General features: G+C 27.6%; 1 protein-coding gene across 1 annotated transcript; it reads left to right on the forward strand.

The window, feature by feature from the left end:
• Positions 1-1,770: 1,770 nt before the first annotated feature.
• LOC136081933 (uncharacterized) lies at positions 1,771-2,562 on the forward strand. The gene has a single exon (XM_065800362.1). It carries the CDS (start codon positions 1,771-1,773, stop codon positions 2,560-2,562), a length of 792 nt encoding a protein of 263 aa, XP_065656434.1.
• The last annotated feature ends 22,402 nt before the right edge of the window (positions 2,563-24,964 follow it).

The raw sequence follows: 24,964 nt of genomic DNA on the forward strand, positions 1-24,964 counted from the left end.
TCAGCTCAAATAACTAATTAAAGCTCTATAAATAAAGCCAACATATTTATGGTTACCGAGAGGTCGTTAAATGAACTTTCAAGTATCAACGTAATTGGTTCTAATTTGTACTGAAATGATAGAAGCAGTCAAAGAAGGGAGTTGGCATACCGTTATATATAGACAATAAAATAGATTCGTATTTACTTAAAGATATTTGTTTTACTTACCATAAGATTGAACAAGTTGAGACAATAACAACTTTACGCAGATCTAAATATTTAGTTGGATGTATATATTGCCCATATCATATGGTAGATATTAAAGATCAGGGTAATGTATTTAAAAATGCTAAGGCTTTTTTCAAAAAACTCGGCATTAAGGAATAATGGGAGACTTCAAATGGTCTAATGGCTAATTTTATCAAGTAGTAGTAGCATTGAATTCGTATTTTAAGAAACTAATTTTTAGCAATTTTTGATTTAACAAGTGGGTATACCAACATTTTATTTAAACAAAAATAACAGTTTTGTTAGATCTTATTTTAACATTGCATTTCGATAATACTACTGAGCTTGAATCAAAGTTTATCTTGGGCAACGTAGTCAATAATCATTTGTTACTTAGTTTTAAATTTATCATTTTTGAAAATGTGAGCCTGGAGCAACCGATTTATAAAATGGGTTATAAAAGAGATAACTTTGCTAATAAGTTAATTAAATAGTATGAATTGAATTATTGTTTTAAAGACCAACCAGTACAATTAATGAAGATATATTACTGATGTGTTTAACGAAAACTTGTAGTTTCTTTGCCCCAAAAATAAATGTATTTTTGAAATGCAAAAATGTAGCTCCTTGGATTAATAGCTATTTAAATATTTTTTAATAGAGAGAAAATTCTTTGTTACGCCATTTTTTTGTCTGGATGGAAAGATATAGTTAAAATTGGGCAGTACAAAATAATATTTAAAGTAGTAACAAAATAAGTGTTATTGGTTAGGAAATTATATGAACAAGAGCTAGTTAAAAAGTTAAAAAAAAATCTAAAGCTATTATATAAATATGTGAATTCGCAAAAACCAGATAATACAAATAACACCGTAGGTATTGATGACAGAATTGTTGAATCGCTAACAAAATGAAATTTATTAAATCTTATAAATCTTGCGGTCCAGTCCTTGTCCAACCAACAATTTTTAAAAGTTATTCTACCGCATTAGCATCACCAATAACATTAATTTTCAAAGCTTTAATTGAAATTTGTTACATGCCATTTCAATGGAGATCCGCTAATGTTTTACAATATAAGAATGAATAAAATACGTATAGTCAGAATTACAATTATGTTAACGTTACAACAAGAACGCGGGTACTCGCAGAAGATCATAAGATCTTGTCATCGAGAACCGCCTAAACAGATTTTAAATAATAAATAATCATTTAATAATTCATAGACAAATATTCACATATAAATACAAATATAATTATTTATACATATTTAAACATACAAACATGTAAATAAATATACTTACACATCAATATATATATATACACATACAAATAATACGCACAAATACACATACATATATACGTATATATATATATATATATATATATATATATATATATATATATATATATTTTTTTTTTGCCGCATGCTTTGTTCGTGAACAGACGTGTTTTTTTTTGCTGTGTAAGAATTAATAAAAAAAAAAAAAAAAGTTTTAAGTTTTTAGTATTTAATTATTTTTAAAAATCTGTTTACACTATTTACATCAGACCAATTACTATGGAAGTTTCTATAAAAAACATCGAAAAACTAATGAAAAGCATGTTAGAGGAACAGAGAAAGTCTATTTTAAAGGAAACAGAAAAACTACTTAAAGAACAAGAAAGTAACTTTGCAAAAATCACTTGTGCAAATATGAAAATAATAACAGAAAGACTAGAAAAAATTGAAAGCGATTTGAACAAAGACAAAATAAAAATAAAAGGTATGTTAAAAGATATCAGTGAATTAAAAGAGAGTATTGATTTCCAAGAGGAGATTTCAATGAAGAGGATATCTGAAACTAACAAACGCATAGACGAAGTTAAAAAATTATACAATGAAAAAACACTTCTTGATTCGAATAACGAATCAAATTTTTTGAAAGATATAAAAAAAAAGTTAGTAGATCTCGAAAACCGATCCCGAAGAAACAATTTGCGAATAGATGGTGTTAAAGAACTACCTGATGAATCTTGGGAAGATAGTACAAAAATTGTTAAAAAAATATTTTCTGAAAAACTCCAGATTAATAAAGAAATTATAATCGAAAGAGCGCACAGATCAGGGTCAATAAAGTCAGGAAAAGAGCGATCAATTGTTTTAAAACTTTTAAATTTCAACGATAAAAAGTTAATTCTGCTAAACTCAAAAAAACTACGCGGAACAGGTGTGTTTATTAACGAAGACTTTGCAAAGGAAACAATGGAAAAGCGTAAAAAACTCTGGGATGAAGTGATTAAATTGAGAAAAGAAGGTAAATACGCAATTCTCAAGTTCGATTCTATTTTTTGTAGAGATCATAGAAAATAATTTTTTTTACAATTTTTTTTTTACATACAGTGTTAAGAAAGTTCTTCTAATTTATAACGCAATCAAAATGTCTGTAACAAATGATTTTAAATCGTTTAGTTGTAATTTTTCAGCATCTGATGAAAAATTTGATCCAGATATTAATTATTTCAATGACATTATTACGGATTGTTCTTATTACTATCCTAACAAATTAGAAGAATTTTTTTATAATTATACAAAAAGCAATAAGTTTGATCAACTAAGAATTCTTCATATAAATATTAGAAGCCTAAACCGCAATTTTGAAAATCTTCTCAATTTGTTACAAGAAACCAACAATTTTTTTAATATTATTTGTTTAACCGAAAGCTGGATAACTGAAAAAGATTTAAAAACTACTTCAAATTTTAATCTTCCTTACTTTGATTTAATTTCTCAAGAGAGACTTATCAATAAACGCGGTGGAGGAGTTCTTATTTATGTAAAGAAAAATATTGCGCATTATATTAGGAATGATTTGAGTGTTTCTGACGGCGACAAAGAAATTTTAACTATTGAAATTCTAAACAATCAATCACAAAACATTTTACTGAGCTGTTGCTATAGGCCCCCAAATGGTGTGGCCGAGAACATGAGCATGTATTTTGAAGAAAACCTTTTCAAAATAGGCATTCTTGAAAAAAAAAAGAATTTTATTCTAGGGGATTTCAATATGAATTGCTTCCATTACTTTACGGACATTAAAGTTAAAAATTTTTATGATTCTATTTTTGAAATGGGAGCCATTCCTTTAATAAATCGCCCTACCAGAGTAACTCCTAAATCGGCTACTCTAATTGATAACATTCTAACAACTGATATTTTTAACAGTGACTTAAATAAAGGTATTTTAAAAACAGACATATCTGACCATTTCCCTATCTTTTTTATCATAAACAACTCTAAAATTATGACCAAAACTAACATAAAAGTTAAATTACGCAACTTTAACCAAAAAAATGTTGAGCAATTTAAAACACAATTATCATTACTTCATTGGAAGAACATCGACTTTAGTGATAACGCAAACAAAATTTACGATGATTTTTTTAATACATTTTACTCAGTTTATGATGCCAATTTTCCTTTACATGAAAAAAAATTAAATCAAAAAAACATTAATTCTCCCTGGATTACCAAAGGTTTAAAAAAATCATCAAAAGTTAAGCAGAAATTATACATAAAATATCTAAAAGACAAATCATTCGCCAATGAGAAAATATACAAAGACTACAAAAATCTTTTTGAAAAAGTTCGAAAAAACTTAAAAAAACATTACTATTCTAAAATTCTCAATAAAGCCAAAAATACTTGTAAACGCTCCTGGGAAATAATAAAAGAAATTATCGGTAAATCAAAACCGTGCTCAGGTTCCCTGCCACACATGATCAAAGTAGATAACAATAATATAATTAATTCTCAAACAATAGCTCACGAATTTAACAAATTCTTTGTTGAAATTGGCCCTAAATTATCTAAATTAATTCCTCACACTGAAACATCATTTAAAGATTTTCTAGTACCGATGGATAATTGCATTCACTCGGATGAGTTATCTAAAGAGTTACTATTTGATGAGTTCGAAAAAGCCTTCAAAACACTAAAAAAAAATAAAGCAGTTGGACCGGACGAAATCAATGGTAACATAATTATAGATTGCTATGAACAATTAAAATATATTCTTTTTAAAGTCTTTAAATCATCAATCGAACAAGGAGTCTTTCCTGATCAATTGAAAATTGTTAAAGTTATTCCACTATTTAAAGGTGGTGACAAATCTGACATTAGTAATTACCGGCCTATTTCTATCTTATCTATATTTTCAAAAATACTAGAAAGAATCATGTTCAATAGAGTATTTAATTATTTTAGTTTAAATAATTTATTATACAACAATCAGTTTGGCTTTAAGAAGAATAACTCAACCGAGCATGCAATTATTCAGTTGGTACGTGAGATTTCCAATTCTTTTGAAAAATCTCAATTTACATTAGGAATTTTTATCGATCTTTCAAAAGCATTTGATACTGTGGATCATGATATTTTACTTTATAAACTTAATTATTACGGAATAAATGAAAGAGTTAGTAAATGGTTTCAAAGTTATTTATCCAACAGAAAACAATTTGTTTCTTGTAATGATCTTAATCATACACAGTTTTTAAATGTTTCCTGTGGTGTTCCGCAAGGTTCCATCTTAGGCCCTCTTTTGTTCTTAATATATATCAACGACTTGCAAAAAGCATCAAATCTTCTAAGTATTATGTTTGCTGATGACATAAACTTATTTCTATCTAACAGTGACATCTACCTACTATTCTCCGTTATGAACAAAGAACTTCAAAACATATCTAAATGGTTTAAAAGTAACAAATTAACATTAAATGTAAACAAAACAAAATGGATTTTTTTCCACCCGCTCTCCAAAAAACGTTCTCTACCCCAAAATTTACCAAAAATTTTTATTGACCATAATGAAATAAAAAGAGATTCTGTAACTAAATACCTGGGGGTTTTCAATGACGAGAACATCACATGGAAACATCATATTAACTATGTCTGCTCGAAAGTTTCAAAAAGTATTGGAATTCTATATAAGGCGCGTACTCATTTAGATAAAAATAATTTAACTAAACTTTATTATTCTTTTATTCATAGTTATATAAGTTATGGAATTATTGCCTGGGGTAGTACTGATCAAAGTAAGTTACAATGTCTCCATCGCCGTCAGAAACATGCGATCCGTGTAATTAATTTTGCGGATCGGTTCTCAAATTCCTCAATATTTTTCAATCAAATGAAAATCCTCAATGTTTATAAACTAAACGTATATAAAAATTTATCTTTTGTTTATATGTGGAAGTATGATTTATCTCCTTTAATTTTTAAAGACCTTTTTATTTTGAAACCTCTAAGCAAGTTTAACATGAGGAATAATAACTATTTAAATAAACCACTCTGTCGAACAAAGTTCAATCAATTCTGTATCACTTATCGTGCAGCTCATCTCTGGAACAAAATTATTTTGCCTAACTTCGGCTTACCCCTAACTTATTCTGTTTTTAAAATTAAATTAAAAGATCTCATTCTCTCTATTGAAAATATCTTAGAATATTTTTAATTTGTCTTATGATATATAATAATTTTGAAATGTATGTTCAATCTTTGTTTTATACTTGTTGACAATTTGTTTCTATTTATCTAAGTACTATTTTAATATTTTTATGTTAATTTTTTACGTTCTCTTATTGTAAAAAGGCGTTTTTATAATACTTTATGTACTCTGTTTTGTAAAAGGCTCCTGACGATAAGATCATTTGATCTTCTTTTAGAAGCCTTGTTTGTATTTGAAAAAAATATGTAATTTATATATATTACGTCAAATGTAAACAAAAACTTACGAAAAAAAAAAAAAAAATATATATATATATATACATATATATATATATATATATATATATATATATATATATATATATATATGTATATATATATATATATATATATATGTATATATACATATATATATATATATATGTATATATATATATATATATATATATATATATATATATATTTATATATATATATATATATATATATATATATATATATATATATATATATATATACATATATATATATAAGTTAAGATAAAAGATTTCGTATATATAAATTACGATAAAATATTTCCAAAGAGTATTAATAAAAAACAAAACAAACTTAAAAATATATCAGAATGTTTTCAACTGAGAAAATAATTTCTTTCAATTTTCTTTTAAATAAGAAAAAGTTCCATTCATGAGAGAAATCAAAAAGTTTTAACACTATTTTGTTCCATAAAAATGCTCCTCTAAATGAAATACAAAATTTACCAAAATTAGTTTTGAAAACTGGTTGAGGAATAAAATTTTCATTACGCAAATTGTATTTATTTTTAACTTTTAAAGAATATAAATTGTGAAAAGAAATTGGAGATGTGCGAGACTTACATTTAAACATAAAACACAATACATTAAAAATATTAAGTTGATATATATTAAGAATATTCATTTCGTTTAAAAGAGGCTTAGCATGATAAAATCGATGTTTAAAATTAACAAGTCGTGCAACATGTTTCTGTTGGCGATAAAGTGGTTCTAATTTAGTTTTACTTACACTACCCCAAGCCGCATTAACATAGTTTAGATGGCAATGAATAAAAGAGTGGTAAAGCTGAATTAAAGTATGTTTATTTAGCATGCTTCTTATTTTAAATAGTATTCCTATACTTTTGGAAATTTTAGAGGATAAGTTTTCAATGTGTTTTTTCCATGTCAGATTTTCATCAATAAAAACCCCTAAAAAATTTGTAGCCGTTACTCTTTTAATTTGAATGTCATCTATAAAAAGAGCAGGCAATTCATTTGGTAGAAGATGTTTTTTGTAGTATGGATGAAAAAGAGACCATTTTGTTTTTTCAATGTTAAGAGAAAGCTTATTTAATTTAAACCATTCTGAAATTTTAATTAATTCTATATTCATACTTTGAAATAGGGTAATTATGTTACTATGAGAAAAAATTGGTGTCGTCAGCAAACATAATTGTCATTAAATTAGATGCTTGATAAAGATCGTTTATGTAAATGAGAAATAGGAGAGGTAATCTTTCAATTCATTGTTATAAAAAGCAGAGCACTTGCTTCACTAAAATAATTTATGTCAGGATCGGAAAATTTAGTTCGTTTGAATCCATTTCAGAATTTAAATAATTTTATAACTATGAATTGAAAAAAAAAAAAAAAGTTTACTTAAAATCGCGTGTGAATAATTTGTTAAAAGTAACCTTAGCATACTTTCCTTTACTTCGTAGCTCCTTTGCTTCCGCGAATAACTTTCTTCTTATTTCCATAGTACGTTCGCTAAAATCTTCATTTATAAACAAATTTTCATTCCAGAGTTTTGCCTTTACGAACTTATCCAAAATCGCGTTCTTGTCTTTATAGTTTAAAAATTTTACAACAAAAGTTCTATTTATTCTTTTAACACCCATCACCTTTTTTCCAACTCTATGGGCTCTCTCAATTTCGATATTACCATTTAAACCCAATTTAGTTTTTAAAATTTCTCTTATTTTACTTTCAGTTTCTTGCCAGGTTTCAATTTCTTTTTCTTCTGTACCATTAAATCTCAAATTATTTCTGCGACTCCTATCTTCAAGTTCAGCCAACTTATCTTTAATAACTTTATCATTTTCTATATTTATTTTTGTGTCGTTCAGTTGATATACTGATGACAATGCTGTTTTTTTAGAAACATCTATTTCCAATAGTAAATTTTCGTATTTGTCACTGACAAATTCAACACTTTTTTTCAGGTCACTTACTTCATTTTTTAAATTTTTATTTTCTTCTTGCATAACTGATATTTTACTCTCTAGTTTATCAATCCTGTCGCTAAATAGCTTCATTATTGTGTTTTCATGAATATCCATAATTTCTTTTAAATGAGTAATTGAAATACCTTTATTAGCCATTTTTAAGTTTAATAATAAACACGTCCGTTCACTAAAATGTTCACGGCCTTCTCTTTCCATTGTGGTCATAGTAGGCCTTCTCTTTCATACATTGTGATCATAGTAGTTAAAGTTATGGCACAGAACCCAGAAGTCCGTGGTTTGACAAGCCTAACAAGCGATATTGGTACGGAAAAAGGTATAAACTTCAAGTTAAATGCTCTCCTACCGCGCTTTGTAGTAAAACTATAAGAGAGCACCTAAATAACTACAAACAAAAAAAAATACTTGTACGTGTAAACTTTTTAATATTACGGAGGCACAGAATACTGACAAATTTAATAAACAGCTTCAGAAACCAATACAGCTTTGTAAAAAAAAAATCATGCACATCTAATTAATTAGTAACTTTGGACATTATTTCGCATTTTATTTCTGCAAATTTTTGCCAATTGATGTAGTATGCTTAGATTTTGTCAGGGATTTTGACTCGGCACAGCACAAAAGGCCAATTTATAAGTAAGAAAAGGAAAACTATTCCAGCGGATTGCCGCTTTCTTGCCAGATTGGAGACAAAGAGTGCTCTTGGATGATATTTTATCATTGTTGAATGCTGTTCTTAGTGGAGTTCCACAAGGATCATTACTCGGACCTTTAAGTTAAGGTCCGAGTAATGATCCTTGTGGAACTCCACTAAGAACAGCATTCAACAATGAGTAGTAATTACTATTCATTGTTTATATTAACAATATATCTCATACAATGAAGAAGGTTTGTAAGCTATATGCCAATGACATTAAAATCTTGGATTTTAATGTCATTGCCACAATTTTGGATTCCTCAAATAATAGTTCACTATTACAAAACGATTTTAAAAAGTTTATTTGGTTTAAAAAATGGCTTCTTGAGTTAAGTATAATAAAATGTTTTGTAATGCATTATGATCCAAACATCGCACAGTGGAGTATTTCACTTGAAAAGTTGAACAAAATTATTTTATGTTTATTGTCAATGTGATATGAAGTAAAAAGAAGTTTAGGGTCATTGTATTGTATTAAAAACGATTATTCACTCATGAAATGTAAAAAATTTCTATATTAAAACAAAAAATACATATTTTTATTCACATTATATACTTTACAAATATCTACAACTTTAAAACTATTTAACATAATAACAAATAACTAAATTTATAATAATAAAAAGGATAATCACACTTGAAAGATACATTTAAACCTATACTGGTTTTCTTAATCACTGAACTTAATCTTTAGGTTATACCTGTTGTTACGAATTATTTTTTGTTAAAGGATTAAATCCTATGGTTATCCGCTACAAGGGGCTAATGATTTGACAACCAAACAATTTGAAATTAATAATTTAAATTTATTATCATAGCCCTATAATTAATCCAAAATAAAATAAAAACATATTGTACTTGTCAATGAAATCATTTTCAATCGGAATCATTATCTGATATGTCGTCAACCATCATCGCTTGCGAGTCTTCTAATAATTCCGGCATCAAGAGTCCTATTGTTTCACTGGAGAACGGTTTTCTTTTTTTCTGGGGTCTTTTTCTCATGCTACTTAGCAAAGGATCCGAAGTTAGCAAAAGTCTGTTTAAAATATCTCTATTACAGTTATCTCGCGAAGACTTCCTTGCATAATTCTGCCGATAAAGACGGAAATGTTTGTTTCTCGCTTCAGCTGCTTCTTCTGATAGCTGGTCAATAGGCAGTATAGCCTGTTCAATTATTGTGGGGCCATGTATTAAAACTTTATGCATAGTTGGCGTCATTGGGTGCCACCCATATAAATCAACATAAAGTTTGGCCGTCTCATTTGCAAAATTTTCAAACTCTTTTACATTAATTTGATGCCCACTCGAAATAGCTTCCAAAATGACATTACATTTTTTTATAAGAGTTATATCAACCCCTGTGATGCGGGAAGCGGTTAGGGGATTGGCAAAAAATCTTCTTGATGAATTACCATCATTACTGTTCCCAAATCCAGCCTTAGGAATATCAACCAACAGCCCTAATTCATCTTTAAAGGTATTTTGAATTTTTTGTTTTGTTTCCGCTACTATTTTTTTATCTTCTTCTGTTTTTGCTTGCCATTTTTTAATTGGTATTTTATACGATATATGCAGCAAGGATTCAAAAAATCTGATTCTTGCGTGCAGTATTGATAGCCCAAATTTTAGTGTCTCACGGCTTTCTGTCGTTTTTTTATTCAAGTCATTAAAATTTTTTGAAGTTTGCCCACATATATAACATTTCATCGTTGATGTTGTATTTGTAGCAGCATTGCAAACTTTTCCATCAATCATAGTAAAAAGAAATATATGCTTTATTTGCAAATTACCACCAAAATCGTTTATTATTTCACTTTTTCTTAAGCCTTTTATTTGGTTCTCTACGTATTCAATTTCATCATTCGTTACGTCTTTGCTCTCCCGAATAAAACGAATTCTTATTGGTCGACAATACCTTGTAGATGATGGTGCTGGGTTTTGCCAGAGCACCTTCTTTTGGTTACCAATATGGCATATGAACCGTAGGGGCACAAAAGAACTTTGAAATATGTTTGCGTGGCTATCGTCGCTGTTTTGAAATTTTTGTTTAAAAGTTTGTTGTTGCGAGCCGTCACAACCCCATTTAGAAATCAATTCTAAATTATTTCTTTCTTTTTCATTTAAAGTTTTAACAACTTCATTCAAATAACAACATAATCGCTTAGACGTGTGATCCAGAAGATCTTGTAATTTAATTTCTTAACAGTTTTCTGTAACTGTTATCGTTTCTTCTGATGGATAACATTCCTCTTTGGCTTTTTTTACAAGTGAATAACATGGATAGATATTCTTGTTGGCTGCATAAATAATTTCATATTGTTTTTTTGTCATATCAGCTTCCACAAAAATTGACAACACTTCTGATGGTGTGTGCTTTTTAATGATATCTTTAGTAGATGTGTCACTTTTTCTATATTGTTTGGCTTTTGTAGGTGTAAATAAAATTTCCTTTATAACGTTAGACGCGTCACTGTTCCCTGCAGCACGTTGACTCATTTGAGCAGCATACATCAACTGCTCACAAGGTACATGTTCTCTTAAAACCCTTGTTTTTCGCCTTCTCGTTGGTGAGCTCGATTCACAAAATTCTTTTGACGGTCGGCCGGGCTTTGCTACCGTCCAAGTTGGTAGTGCTATGGTGGTATTAAGCCATTGTTCTTTATTTTTTAAAAAACGCTCTCTTTTACGGCTAGCATTTTCCCATTTTTGTTTAAATTGGAACTTAAAAGGTGAAAAAATGGTTTTTAGTGCACTTTCTTCATTTGCAGGGCATTTGGTTATGTTTTTAAGGTGTTCTAATAAAAACACGAATTTGTCGTCAATTTTTTCCTCGGAACTTTGCTCCAAGACTTCATAAAGCGATCGTCTAGTCTTCTCTATTGTGATAGCTTGAGGTTCTACAATAAAAATATGAATTATAAATAAAAATATGAATTATAAATAAAAGTTCACAAAAAAATGTTTTTGCCTTATTGACTAAAAATATTAAGAAAATTTTAGGGCGCGTACATGCGCAACATTTAAAAAAAAAAAAGGTAAATAGAATATCTAAGCTTTACGTGAAGCACAAGCTCGTAGCTTAATAAGGCTTAATTGACATTCAAAAACACTTTTTAATATCGTGATAAAAAAAAAACATTAAACTTTTTACATCAAACATAATTGATGAGAAATATGACAGTAACATATAAAATAGAGAAAATAAATATACCAAAAGTATGAGCTTACCTTCTTTTTCAATATCCATTATGATTTTTAAAATTTTTTACTAACCACAAACAAAAAACGATTTGTAATAATGCTCGTCAACAGAAACGTTGAAAAACAATTAAATTCATTATCATGATTACTCGATTTTTAAAGCTGCCCAAATAAGGTGAGGAAGAGAGGAGTAACCGAAATGACCATTTAGGGATGTAACCTTTATTAAGCTTTAACAATGCACCAATAAAACCATATTTTGACAAAATTTTGAAAATCGACTTTTGATCAACTTTTCCGTATAAATACTCCACTGTGCATCGTAAGCAATTATTTTATTTACAATATTCAATTAAATGCAAAAGTGAGCGAACGAGATTTGGGTGTGGTTTTTACAATTGACCTAAAATGGAAATAACAATTAATTGCATGCGCCTTTGAAGCCTATGCGCCTTTAAAGTCTATGCTTCGTATGACTAAACACATGTTCTTAGTTTTTGACCCAAAGTATTTGGAAATTTTGTAGTGTATATATTAAAACTCTAATCAAGTTCTCTGTTTTAGTTTGGTATTTATTTAGAAAAGCTGACATAAAAATATTAGAAAAAAATATTTAAAAAAAATAAAAATATATTATTTATATTATCATAAAAACATAAGAATAAAGACAAAAAAGAGGGGATTTGATTCAGATGTTCAAAGTTTTTAAAGATATTATCGGTGTTAAACGGTATAATCGACTAGTCTTAAAATCTAATGTCACAACAAGTGGCCACAGTATGAATTATTCAAGAGAAATATGTAAATATGAACACCGAAATAAATTTACGTAGAGTTAACAGTTGTAATTCACCTTACTATGGTCGGTATTTTCTAAACTATTTTTTTCTTGTCCTAACAATAAGATCTCTAAAGGGATTCTTAAAGGAAAGAGTGTTTATTTTGTTGTTAAAATTAGGTGACTTCAGATTAGCCATTAACATTCTCCTTCTGCTAAGTCAATTGCATAAATTCATTTCTTTTTATGTCCTGCAAAGTTTTTCTTTCCATTACTATACTATTATATAAACAATTTTATATTAAAGTTTATAAACTAAAATCTTTCCGTATACTATACAATATATATAAAAATTTCTAAGCTAAAAGGCACAATCACTGAAAAGAATGATAATTGTCAGATGAAAATAAGCAACGAACGAACACGACTCAGTTGCTATATACACTATATAACTTTAAAAAGTTGAAATTCACAACAAATATTTATATGTTTATATGCATATAGTATTATACACATGCATGTGTACAAACATAAATCTTTGTGCATGCACAATAATTACATGAAAAAATCTATACCTATTAATACTTACTATAGTTTCCTTTATAAGATTCATTTTGCTAATAATCAATTCCATAATAAAGGTTTTAGCGTAGAAATACTATATATATATGTATATATATATATATATATATATATATATATATATATATATATATATATATATATATATATATATAATTCTACTCTGAAAATAAAAGTCACTGAAAACAATGTTAATTGCCTGATAACAAATAGCAAAGAACAAATTCGACTCCATTGCTGATCTTTTAAGTTAATTTTGGCGCAACAGCGTCGTTGCAATGCATTATGGACAAATCTTCAACTATGTGCATGGCTTCGATGTTCAACGAGTGAACTCGAGTTTAATAATTTTTGGCTCTTAATATATATATATATATATATATATATATATATATATATATATATATATTTACATATATAAATATATATATATATATATATATATATATATATATATATATATATATATATATATATAAATATGAATATATATATATGTATATATTTATACGTATATATATATATATATATGTATATATATATATATATATATATATATATATATATATATATATATATATATATATATATACGTATATATATATGTATATATATATATATATATACGAATATATATATATATATAAATATATATATATATATATATATATATATATATATATATTTATATATATATATATATACAGATATATATATATATATATATATATATATATATATATATATATATATATATATATATATATATATATATATATACGTATATATATATATATATACATATATATATATATATACGAATATATATATATATATATATAAATATATATATATATATATATATATATATATATATATATATATATATATATATATATATATATATATATATATATATATATATACGTATATATATATAAAAATATATATATATATATATTTATTATATATATACGTATATATGTATATATATATAAATGTATTTATATATATATATATATATATATTTATATATATATATATACATTTATATATTTATAAATGTATATATATATAAACCTCTCATAGTTTGATATGACATAGGCTTCTTGTTGATTAAATTCTTAAAACAAAAACTTGTCTAATCGTGATTTATTGTTAATGGTTTTTGAAAAAAAACCTTAAATTCGCAAAGAAAAACGGTAAAAACACAGACTAGTAGGTTGAAATGAATAACTTGGTTCTCCATGCAGCGGCCTTGTTCGTCAAGGTTTGTGTTTCGGAGTTAGAGAGTTGAGAGAGGGTTATAACCACTATTAAGTAGCCTCCTCATCTGTAGTGGCCTTCTCGGCCTTGAGGAGGTGAATAACAAAAAAACAGCAACAACAAAAAATATTGCTAATAATCGGTTGAAAATAAAATTATCGCAAATCGGTTGAAAATAAAAGTCTCTAAAATAGGTTGAGAAGAAAATCGGTCGAAATTGAAAACGTCATAAATCGGTCGAATTAAAAATTGCCTATACTCGGTTGAAATCAATTTTGGCCTCAGTAGGATATCAAAAAAATTTTTCTACTTTTTAGTAGATGTTTTATTTTGTAGATCAAGTTTGTAGGTACGGGTTTTTATCGGTTGAGCTATGCGACTCGTAACTTAATACCTTTAATTAGTAAGTTCATTTTAATTATTATAAAAATCTGACTATATTCACTGAATTTAAAAACATAATGCACCCATTTTAAAAGGAGTCGTTATAATAAGAAATCAAATATCATTTTTAACAAATCTATTCAATAATTATTTTTTAAATTCGTTATAAAATGACTTAAAAATACATTAAATCATGTAATTCTTTGTTTTAAGGGATATGTCTAATGGCATTTCCTTAAAGCATATGGAAGTTCCTATAGGCATTTCCTTATGATATAAAGATTTGCTGCTTATACCTAAACAGTATAAAAAAAATTAGTTTAGGAAACGACACCAAGTTTTTCTTTATCGTTTCATTAATATCTTATCTAATATGACTCATCAGTTTCGCAAGAGTAAGATCTATCATAAGGATATCATAAAGTTCGAAAAACCGACATGAAGAAGAAATATTGAAATCAAAACAGTTGCAATTGCAATCTTCTTTATCTCAAAGTTCGTCTGCATTTAAATCTGGAGAAACAATTTTAAAGAGAACAAGATCTGTAAATCCTACAAAACCGACGAAATCTACTATGCAGACAACAAGTGCAGCGTTGACATCATTATCGGCAAAGCCTTCGAAAGACACTTTAGCTTCCAATATTTCGATTCTTTCTATTCAGCAAGACCCGAGATTAAGGTTTCGGGGTAATTCTTTGGGCAAAATTATCTGAAGACTCGTGTAATTTGATAAACAAAATGCAAGATTTCGGTCAAAAAAACATTTTCGTAATTGAACGGGTATTTAAATTACTTTTTCTTAAATTTAAAATATTATTACGAACAATCTAGAGCATGATTTTTATATATTTTAGGAGTTTACTTGATATCTTCATTTCACTACATCTGATACTCGAATAATCAAATCACAAGATAATGTTGAGTTTTTCTGCATATTGTGTAATCAAAAGTTCACAGCTCATATAGGTCAAACATCCAACATTAAGAAGCATTTACAAAGAAAACATCACGAAAATTTGGGTAAGTAATTTGACTCATACGACACACTAAACAAATCAAATAAAAAGCGAAACGTGCTAGATGCCGATACTTTGAGCGCTATCAAGTTCTTTATAACATTGAACTGTTTAATTAATGCATTTAATAATTCTTTTTTGAGGAAAATAGTAAAAGTTCTACTTCCTTGTCAAGGTTTTAGAGAAAACTTGATACCAGAAACGATGGCAAAATTATCAAACATAATTAACAAAAATTAGACGTTGGCCTGGTTGTCACTTTATTTAGTGATATATGAACATCTCCTGAAATGTTGAACTTTATTGCGGTTGGTGCAACATTAACGAACAGTGATTTAAAAAAAGAAATCATCATTGTTGGTATGGAACAGTTGACGTCACAATGCAGAAAATATTAAATTACGAGTTGAAAAGATTATAAATACCTTTACCTTCAAAAAATCAATAATAAATGGTAATTTTTTAAAAATTTTATAGCTTTAATTACTGTAAACACAATGAATTTATTGATTACTTAAGTTATATTTATTTAAAAGCTATTACATGTGATGAAAGGAGCTCACTTGTTAGACTGTTTAAGCAATTATTTGAAAAGTCTCAAGAAGAAAGAGTGGAAGAGACAAAAGGTGGTGATAGTGCATATGAAGTTGATTCATTGCTGAACCATAAGGTTGCCCTTTATGTTGAAGAAGCAGATAATGAGCAGCTAAAAATATGCGAAGATGAAGTCTTAAATATTGAAATTTGAATCTCTGATGAACTTCTAGAAGTGATAGTAACTGAATCAAGGAAGACTTTTACAAATATTATTCAGTTAGCTAAAACAGCCAAAACGGAGATAATAAATTCGATCGTCATAGTGGTAAGCTAATTAAAGATCTTGAAATTGAATTGGCAACATCGAAACTACCGCGGATTTCTTGCACAGCTCATAAAAATCTTTAAGCAGCGTAGCATTTATCGAAGTGCTTCAGAATTGCAAACAGGATATGAGCTTAAACAAGCGAAAGAGCGATTGAGTTCAAATAACCAGCAAACTGATTCGCTCAGCGGATTTATGCTAGATGACAACTATTGCCCTGATTCTCGGCAGCCTAGTTTACAACTTTATTTACTTGAAATCGAAAAAGAAAAACTTTACTTTTTTAAGCAAATCGAAGAGAAAGAACATACTATATATGTGTATCCTTCTTATGATTTTCGGTTCGAAAATTCTAAAATGCCAATGTTACAAAAGCTAATTGTTATCTAACTAAATATTCCATTATCAGCAACTTTTATAAAGAAATATTTTAGTACTTCTAGTTTTGTATGTGAGAAGAGACGAGGCAACATGAATGTTGATCTGATTATCAGTCGCTCATTGGTAAAAGTAAACTTAAAACTTCTTTAAAGTTTAAATGATTTTTCGGACGACGAGGACTCAGATAGTAAAATGTAAACTTATAATATAAAGATAATATATTTTTTGAACATGAAAAGCACATAAATAAAATGAATATATAATGCAATAAATTCAATAATAACAATAATCTTAAAAATGACACTACGGTTTAAATAAAAAATTATATCTTTGAATTAAAAAATAAAAAGTAACTACTCAATAATTCGCGTTTTCTTGAAAAGATACATTTTTTATAATAATAGATTAGGTAAGTCGCGTTTGTGTCAAGTTCGCAAACGCATTTATACGCGTAAGTTGCGTTTGAGTTACGCTTATAAACGCATTTAATATGCGTAAGCTGCGTATTAAATGCATGCGTAAACGCGGTTATATGCGTAAATTGCGTTTACGTTTCCGTAAGTAAACGTAATAAATTGCGTCAAATGCGATTGCGTGTAAGTTTTTATTTGGAACGCAAAACGCAATTTTTTTTTTGCTTTCCAATGTATGATTTTAAGTAACCATTCTAAAATCACAAATTAAAGGTATAGATATGTATAAAAAAAAAAAAAATTAAGGTATTTAAGAAGCCGTCGTATATAACTTCAACTTATAATATAATAAATATACTAAGACAATATCAAGTATGACAATAACATAATGTAAACATTTAAAGTTCCTATAATTATATTCCTATATTGTTCCAAATAAAATAGTTTACAACATCATGTAAATTTATGCACTTTGTGAAGTATTTCAATGAGCGTTGATTTATCGAGTTGTTTCAAAAATAATTTTTTTTACAAGAGAGACAAAAAGTTGGAATGGAATTACTTATTGGTAGTCATAGAGAGCTCGCAGAAGAATGGAAACCAGTCTTGAGTATCTTGAGTAGATTTATATTAGATGTATACTACACATAAACACGCCAATTCACTCTGTAATTTAACGGGTGATGCGGAAGTTATGAGATTAAATGCAGATGAACGAGAATCTTTTCGAAAGCGACTCAAAATGATTTTTTTGTAAACAAGCCTAAAATAAAAAAAGAAACTGTAAATCATTTTGAAAAGGAAAGATTCGCTATTAGTACAATATATAATAACTTAAAAAGACTTGAAACTGTTCAATCCTTTGCTGACAGAAAACACCATGGTCGTCCAACATCCTTGTGTAGAAAAAAGAAAGCCGAATTAACGAGATTTGTCAACAATCGAAAAGGGGTCAGTAAGAGAAAAATAGGTTTTAAATTCGATCTAGATCAATCGACAATTGGTCGTCAGTCAAAAAAAAAAAAAGAATATTAAATATAGAAAACGTGAAATTACATTAAAATACACTATAGAACAACAACTAAAAGCAAAGAAAAGAAGTAAGAAACAAGTTAACCAACTCTATAAAACAAATTCGCTTCTGGTTATCGATGACGAGAAATACTTTTGTTTTGTAGAGGACAATATGCTTGGAAATTCTGAATACTGCACAAACAACAAAAAGACATACCAAGAAAGTGTTCGTTTTAAAGGAAAAGTGAAACTTCCAAAAAATATCTATGTGTAGCGTTAGTTCGATAACCCTGCAGCCAGATTAGCTTCTTGCGCATGCCAGCGAGTTTATAGTATTTAAACTAATGCGGCATGCACTGAATTTTCTTTGCTTCTCTTTTTGCAGTTACGCTCTTTTTTTTGCACTCTGTTCTTGTTTATTTGGATTATTGTAAATTGTATTGACCATCCTGAAATATATGTATAATAATCAAATTACACCTTTATTCTAAAGATAATACTTGCCCTACGTAGTATTTAGTCTTACGGACAGATCATGCTTGTAATGGAAAACATGATTAAGAAGATATTGGCAAGATTAAATAGCTAAGTGTTTTTTTTCTATTTATTAAATTTATTGCGATTAATAATTATTTATTTATTATTTAATTAAGATTTCATTATTACATTTTATGTATTTTTTGATTTAGTATTACTAAAGGAATTCTTCGTAAAGATTTTGTTCGTTGCAAAAGATCAGGATTATCAGTCGCTTAAAAATTAGCTACTATTTTGAATTATACTTTTTTTAAAGTTGCACTCATCGATTACTTAATTTACAAGTAATTATTTTATTACAAGCTATAAAAAAACATTCAAAACTAATTACCTTTTTAAAAGATACTTTATAATAAGAAATCTCATAAAATTAGATTTGCGACATGTCTGTCCTTACATCTAAAAGAAGAGTAAGAACAATGAGTGTTAAATGAAGAATGAATTCAATAAAGAAATTATTTGATCAAGCAAACGATTTGATGCAAGATGACAATCAAAATAAAAATTTATCAAAACTTATTAATTTAAGGGACACTGCAAACGATAGATTCGAAAGAATTAAAACTTTAGATAATGAAATATCAGTTTTAATAGACGACGCAGACGAGTAGCAAATTAACAATGATTAAGCCGTTGATTTTACACTAAGTTTTAAGCTAGAAACTGCAAAGATTAACAATTATTTAAGTAAATTTTTCTGTAAGTCTAATGATGATACTAGTTCTATAATAACACATAAAGTTAATAAAACAATTATACTTACTATATTAAAAATTGAGGCATTTGATAGCAATTGGGAAAATTGGCAACAGTTTTAGGAAAATATTGGTTGCGCAATTAATAGGATTGATGATTTAAGTAACATTTAAAAAATGACTCATCTAAGAAATTTGGTGCATGGACAACATTATTCTGCAATTAATAAACTGTCGCTTTTAATGACAATTATATTATAGCATTAGACATTCTAAAACAGTGATTTTTGAATAAACAATTAACAATTTCTTTTTATATGAAAAAGCTTTTAAAACTTGAATGCGTTAACAATATTAAAAATATCAATTCGTTATGAAACCTTTTAGATGACGTTAAATTTCAAATTCGTAGTCAAGAAAATATTGGCATTGATTCCTCAATATATGGCTCTTTACTTTTTCCAATTTTATTAGAAAAGCTTCTTGAAGAACTTCATTTAATAATAAATCGTAAGCTTAACGAAGATGGAACATGGGATATTAAAGATGTATTTTATGTATTAAAATATGAATGCACGTGAATACGTTAATTCTTCTGACTCGATTACTTCACCGATTACTGCTAGCACGTTCCATTCCAGTGAAAATTCTAATAAACATTACAAGAAAATAAAAATTACAAGCAAGATAATTCTTACTTACCTTTGTGTGTATTTTGCAATAATGATCGTAAATTGCATCAGTGCAAAGTTGTAACAAACATTGCTGCTAAGAAAAAGATTTTGATCAATAAGAAACATTGTTTCCATTGTTTTCGTAGTAGACATATAAGTAACAAGTGTAGGTACACTTAATTTAGAGTGTAGTACACTCTAAATTAAGGTAATAGCATAATAAAGGTACCTCTAAATTAAAGTGTGTTAAATGTAACCGTTTTCTTCATATTTCAATTTGTGATAGTGATAAAAGTTATAATTCAGATTGTAATAATAAAACACAAGTAAATCAAATTGACAGTGAATTGACTTCAGTACTTCTTTTCTTTTTCTTCTAAATCTATTTTCAATCAACAGAAACCATTTATTACAAACAATGTTAGCTACGGTTAAAAATGAGCAACATTCCCGATATGCTACGTGAAGACTTTTATTTGACAATTTTTCGCAATTAAGCTACATCACTCCTGAAATGTGTTTAATTTAATTTAAAACGTATTGAAAGTAAGTAAATTAACATTAATACTTTAGGACACGGTAGTATTTCTGAGATCTTAGATAAAGTTAAGATTTCTGTAAAAACTATTTACGGATATTTTATTGATGTTGAATGTTTTGTTAAAGATATATGCTCTCCTTTAAGCGGACAACATATTAATTTAGCTTGTGATAATTATAAACACCTAAGTTGTTTAAAACTAGCCAATAGTAATAAATTTAAAGCAAATTTGTCAGTTGATATTTTAATAGGCGCTAATTTTTATTTGAAAATTTATGGAAAATTCAATTATTAGGGGTGTTAATGGACCTGTTGCAATTAAGTCAAAGGTTGGATGTTTAATAATCGGACCTATGATATTAAATAGAAATCAGTTAGATGAAACGACTGTTTTATAATCTCATGTTTTAAAAGTAGCCTCTGAATTAAATAATGATAAAAATATTAAAAAAGAATTTAATTTGCTATGGGATGATTTTAAAATACTGAGAGTTACGTAATAGTTTACGACAACTTTAGAAAAAATAATAAATTTAACGGTACCATGTATGAAGTTGAGTTACCATTTAAGACAGATTACCCAGTAATATGTGATAACTATAATTTATGTAAATCTTGATTTTAAGCTTTAGAGAAAAAATTTGCAAATGATGGCGATTTATTTTCATCTTACATTAGTATTATTAAGGATCAGTTATCCAAGGGTATAATTGAAAAAGTTTCAAATTTTGAAAATAATATCGGTGACGTTTATTATTTACCTCACCGGAAATTCGAGAAGATAAATTAATTCTAAAATGCGCATTGTTTTTGATGCAAGTTCATTCGCATTCGGTCCTACGTTAAATAAATGTTTAAATGGTGTAACCTCTTCTCCCTTTTTATTATTAGCTACATTAATTAAACCCGCTGAACGTTATGCTTCTAATAATTTTAATTTTAGCAAGAAATTCTTCAACCACTTCATGTTGATGATTTATATGTAAGTTTTGACTTAGTGTCGGAAGGACTTCAGTTTTATAATAAAGCAAAATTATGTTTAAAAGAAGGAAACTTCAACCTTCGAAAATTTGAATCCAATTCTAAGGAACTGTGCAGCTTATTTAAAGAAAGCAATTCTATTTCAAACGACAATGCCAAAGTCCTTGGTATCAAGTGGAATAAAATTAAAGATACTTTTATCCTTTCATTTATGGATATATTATATTTAACAGACAAGCCTACGAAACGTAACATTCTTGATTTTATTGCTAGCTTTTATAATTCCTTAGGATAAATGACTCCTGTTATTGTAGAATGTAAAGTTTTATTCCAGTCAATTTGCAAATTAAAGTTAGGATGGTGTTCACCTATAAAAAAAAATGATATTTTGATTGAATGGGAAGAAATAATGACTTAAGTTCGGTTCCCTATATTAGTATACCTAGATGGTAAAGTAAATCCGTAGATAACACTCAATTTACTAAATTTGAATTATATGGCTTTTGCGATGCAAGTATAAAAGCGTACAGGTGCTGCATTTATTTATGAAGTCGCAATAAAGGGTTCGCGATTTCCTATCTAATTTCTTCCAAATCAAGAGTTTCACCTTTGTTAAAAATACAATTCCTAGGCTAGGGTTAAGAAAATTCGTTCTTTATATTATATTAAATTTTAGAATATAATTGAAAGTGAAAGAAATCCCGCAGATATTTTATCTCGTGGTTGTAAGCTTAATACCTTTCAAAATAATGATATTTGGTTTAACGGCCCGAGTTTCTTATATAGTAAATCAGAGTTATGAAAATCAAATCAAATATATTTCGAAATATTTATAACATTTCAAGGAAATTTACAATAATACAAGTTCTAATATAAAGTAAATACCTGATGGCCTTCTTTTAATTTAAATAGTCAAGGAGATTGTGTTTCTAAACCAGTTACATTATTAAATTCAGATCATTCTAGCTTTAATTTAAATTTCATTGATATTAAAATTTTTTCAAACGTATGATTGTCTCCTTAAAGTCACAGCCTTTATTTTACGCTTTGTTAATATTATTAAGAAAACATGTACTTATAATTTATCCACACCTACAGCCTCTGAATTAGAATACGCAGAGACATTATGGACTAAGTTTATTCAAAGAAATATTAAATGTTCAAAGATTCTTATAGCTAATTAAAAAAAGATTTAAGTTTTTTTTCAGTCGACGGAATAATTCGTTGTCACGGTCGACTCAGTAATGCACCGTTACCTTAAATGCTAAATTCCCGATATATTTACCAAAAAATTCTCTTATTACAAATTTAATAGTTTTACATTTCCAGTCATTTAGTAAACATAGCGGTGTTAAGGAAACTTTAAATGAATTAAGGTCGAAGTTTTGGTTGTCCAAAGCTCGTAATCGAATTAAAAACATAATTAGAGACTGTGACATATGCAGAAAATACGATAGCAAACCTTTTCCTTATCCTAATGCTCCGCCTTTACCTCTATCTAAACTTGACGATGATTATGCCTATAAATACGTAGGAGTAGATCTTGTGGTCCAATTATGTTAAAGAATATATATGAAAATTGTGTAATTTTTAAAACATGTATATTTGTCGCTAAATTTTGTAGTATACATTTACTTTATTTAGATTTGGTTCCCGATTGTACGACGGAAGCTTGCATTTTTGTCCTTCGTAAATTTATTAGTCGCTATGGCGCACCTTATCTTGATAAGGTGCGCCATAGAGACCAATAAATTTCATATAAAAATATTTCAATAAAAACCCATCAGTCAAAATGGTTCAAATTTTACTGCGGAAGAAAATCAAAAGTTTGCAAGTATGCGACGAATTCGTTGGAGTTTCAATATTTCTGCAACTCCTTGGTGGGGAGGGATATTCTAAAGATTGATTCTAATGATAACTCGTCAATTTTTAAAAGAATGTTAAACAAGCTGTATCCGCTAGAAAATCATAAACATTCGAAACAATTAATTGACGTAACATTATTAGACGAGAGAAACATTGCATTGATTTAACAATACGCAGTGTTGCGATAATTCGATAACGCTACAGCCAGATTAGCTTCTAACGCATCATCGCGAATTTATAGTATTCAAACTAATGCGGCATGCGCTGAATTCTCCTTTTGCAGTTTTGCTCTTTTCTTTGCACTCAGTTCTTATATATTTGGATTATAGTAATTTGTATTGAGCATCGTGAAATATATGCATAATAATCAAATCGAACCTTTATTCTAAAGATAATACTTGCCCCACGTAGTATTTAATCTTTTTAGATTTTTTTTAGCCATATTTGAACGTGGTGTGTCCGAGCCATAGTTTCGCACATACAAAGCTGCAGCAATTAATTTATCAATCTATATTGATGAATGTTTAGAAAAACGACTACTTTCATTCATTCAAAAGTATCAAAGAGAATTTAACTATTTATTTTGGCCAGATTTAGCAAGTTCTCATTATTCTAGAGATTCTAAATTGGATGGACCAATATGTCTATTACGTTGATGAAGAATCTAATTCCCCAAACGTGCCTCAAGCACGACCAATTGAAAACTTTTTTGAACATTTGGCACAGACAACATATATAAAAAGTAATATATATTAAAAGAAAAGTTTATACATTTTCAATTTTTTGTGACAATAGTTTTGCTCCATAAAGCAGTCCTATATTGTTTGATATTTTGGCGTTCATATTAATGTTTATATTAAGGTATCCGGGCACAATTATAGTAAATAATAATAGTAAAACAACAGTTAACAGCTTTATTGCGCGGGAAAATTCTTATTTGATTAGACACTAAATGATAATTATCCAAAAACAAGTAAAAAAATATCATTACGTAAAAAATTATAATTAATATATGTTACTACTGTTTAAAAATATTCTATATATTTAATAGGGTTTGTATCTTATACGCATATAAGCGAATATATGCGCATACCATGCAAAAGTTATATA

The sequence above is a fragment of the Hydra vulgaris genome, chromosome 06, assembly GCF_038396675.1.
Source record: "Hydra vulgaris chromosome 06, alternate assembly HydraT2T_AEP".
NCBI lineage: Eukaryota > Metazoa > Cnidaria > Hydrozoa > Anthoathecata > Hydridae > Hydra > Hydra vulgaris.

Bases quoted from the DNA above. Each gene is read 5' to 3' on its own strand.
- LOC136081933 (XM_065800362.1), top strand. From the start codon at position 1,771: ATGGAAGTTTCTATAAAAAACATCGAAAAACTAATGAAAAGCATGTTA.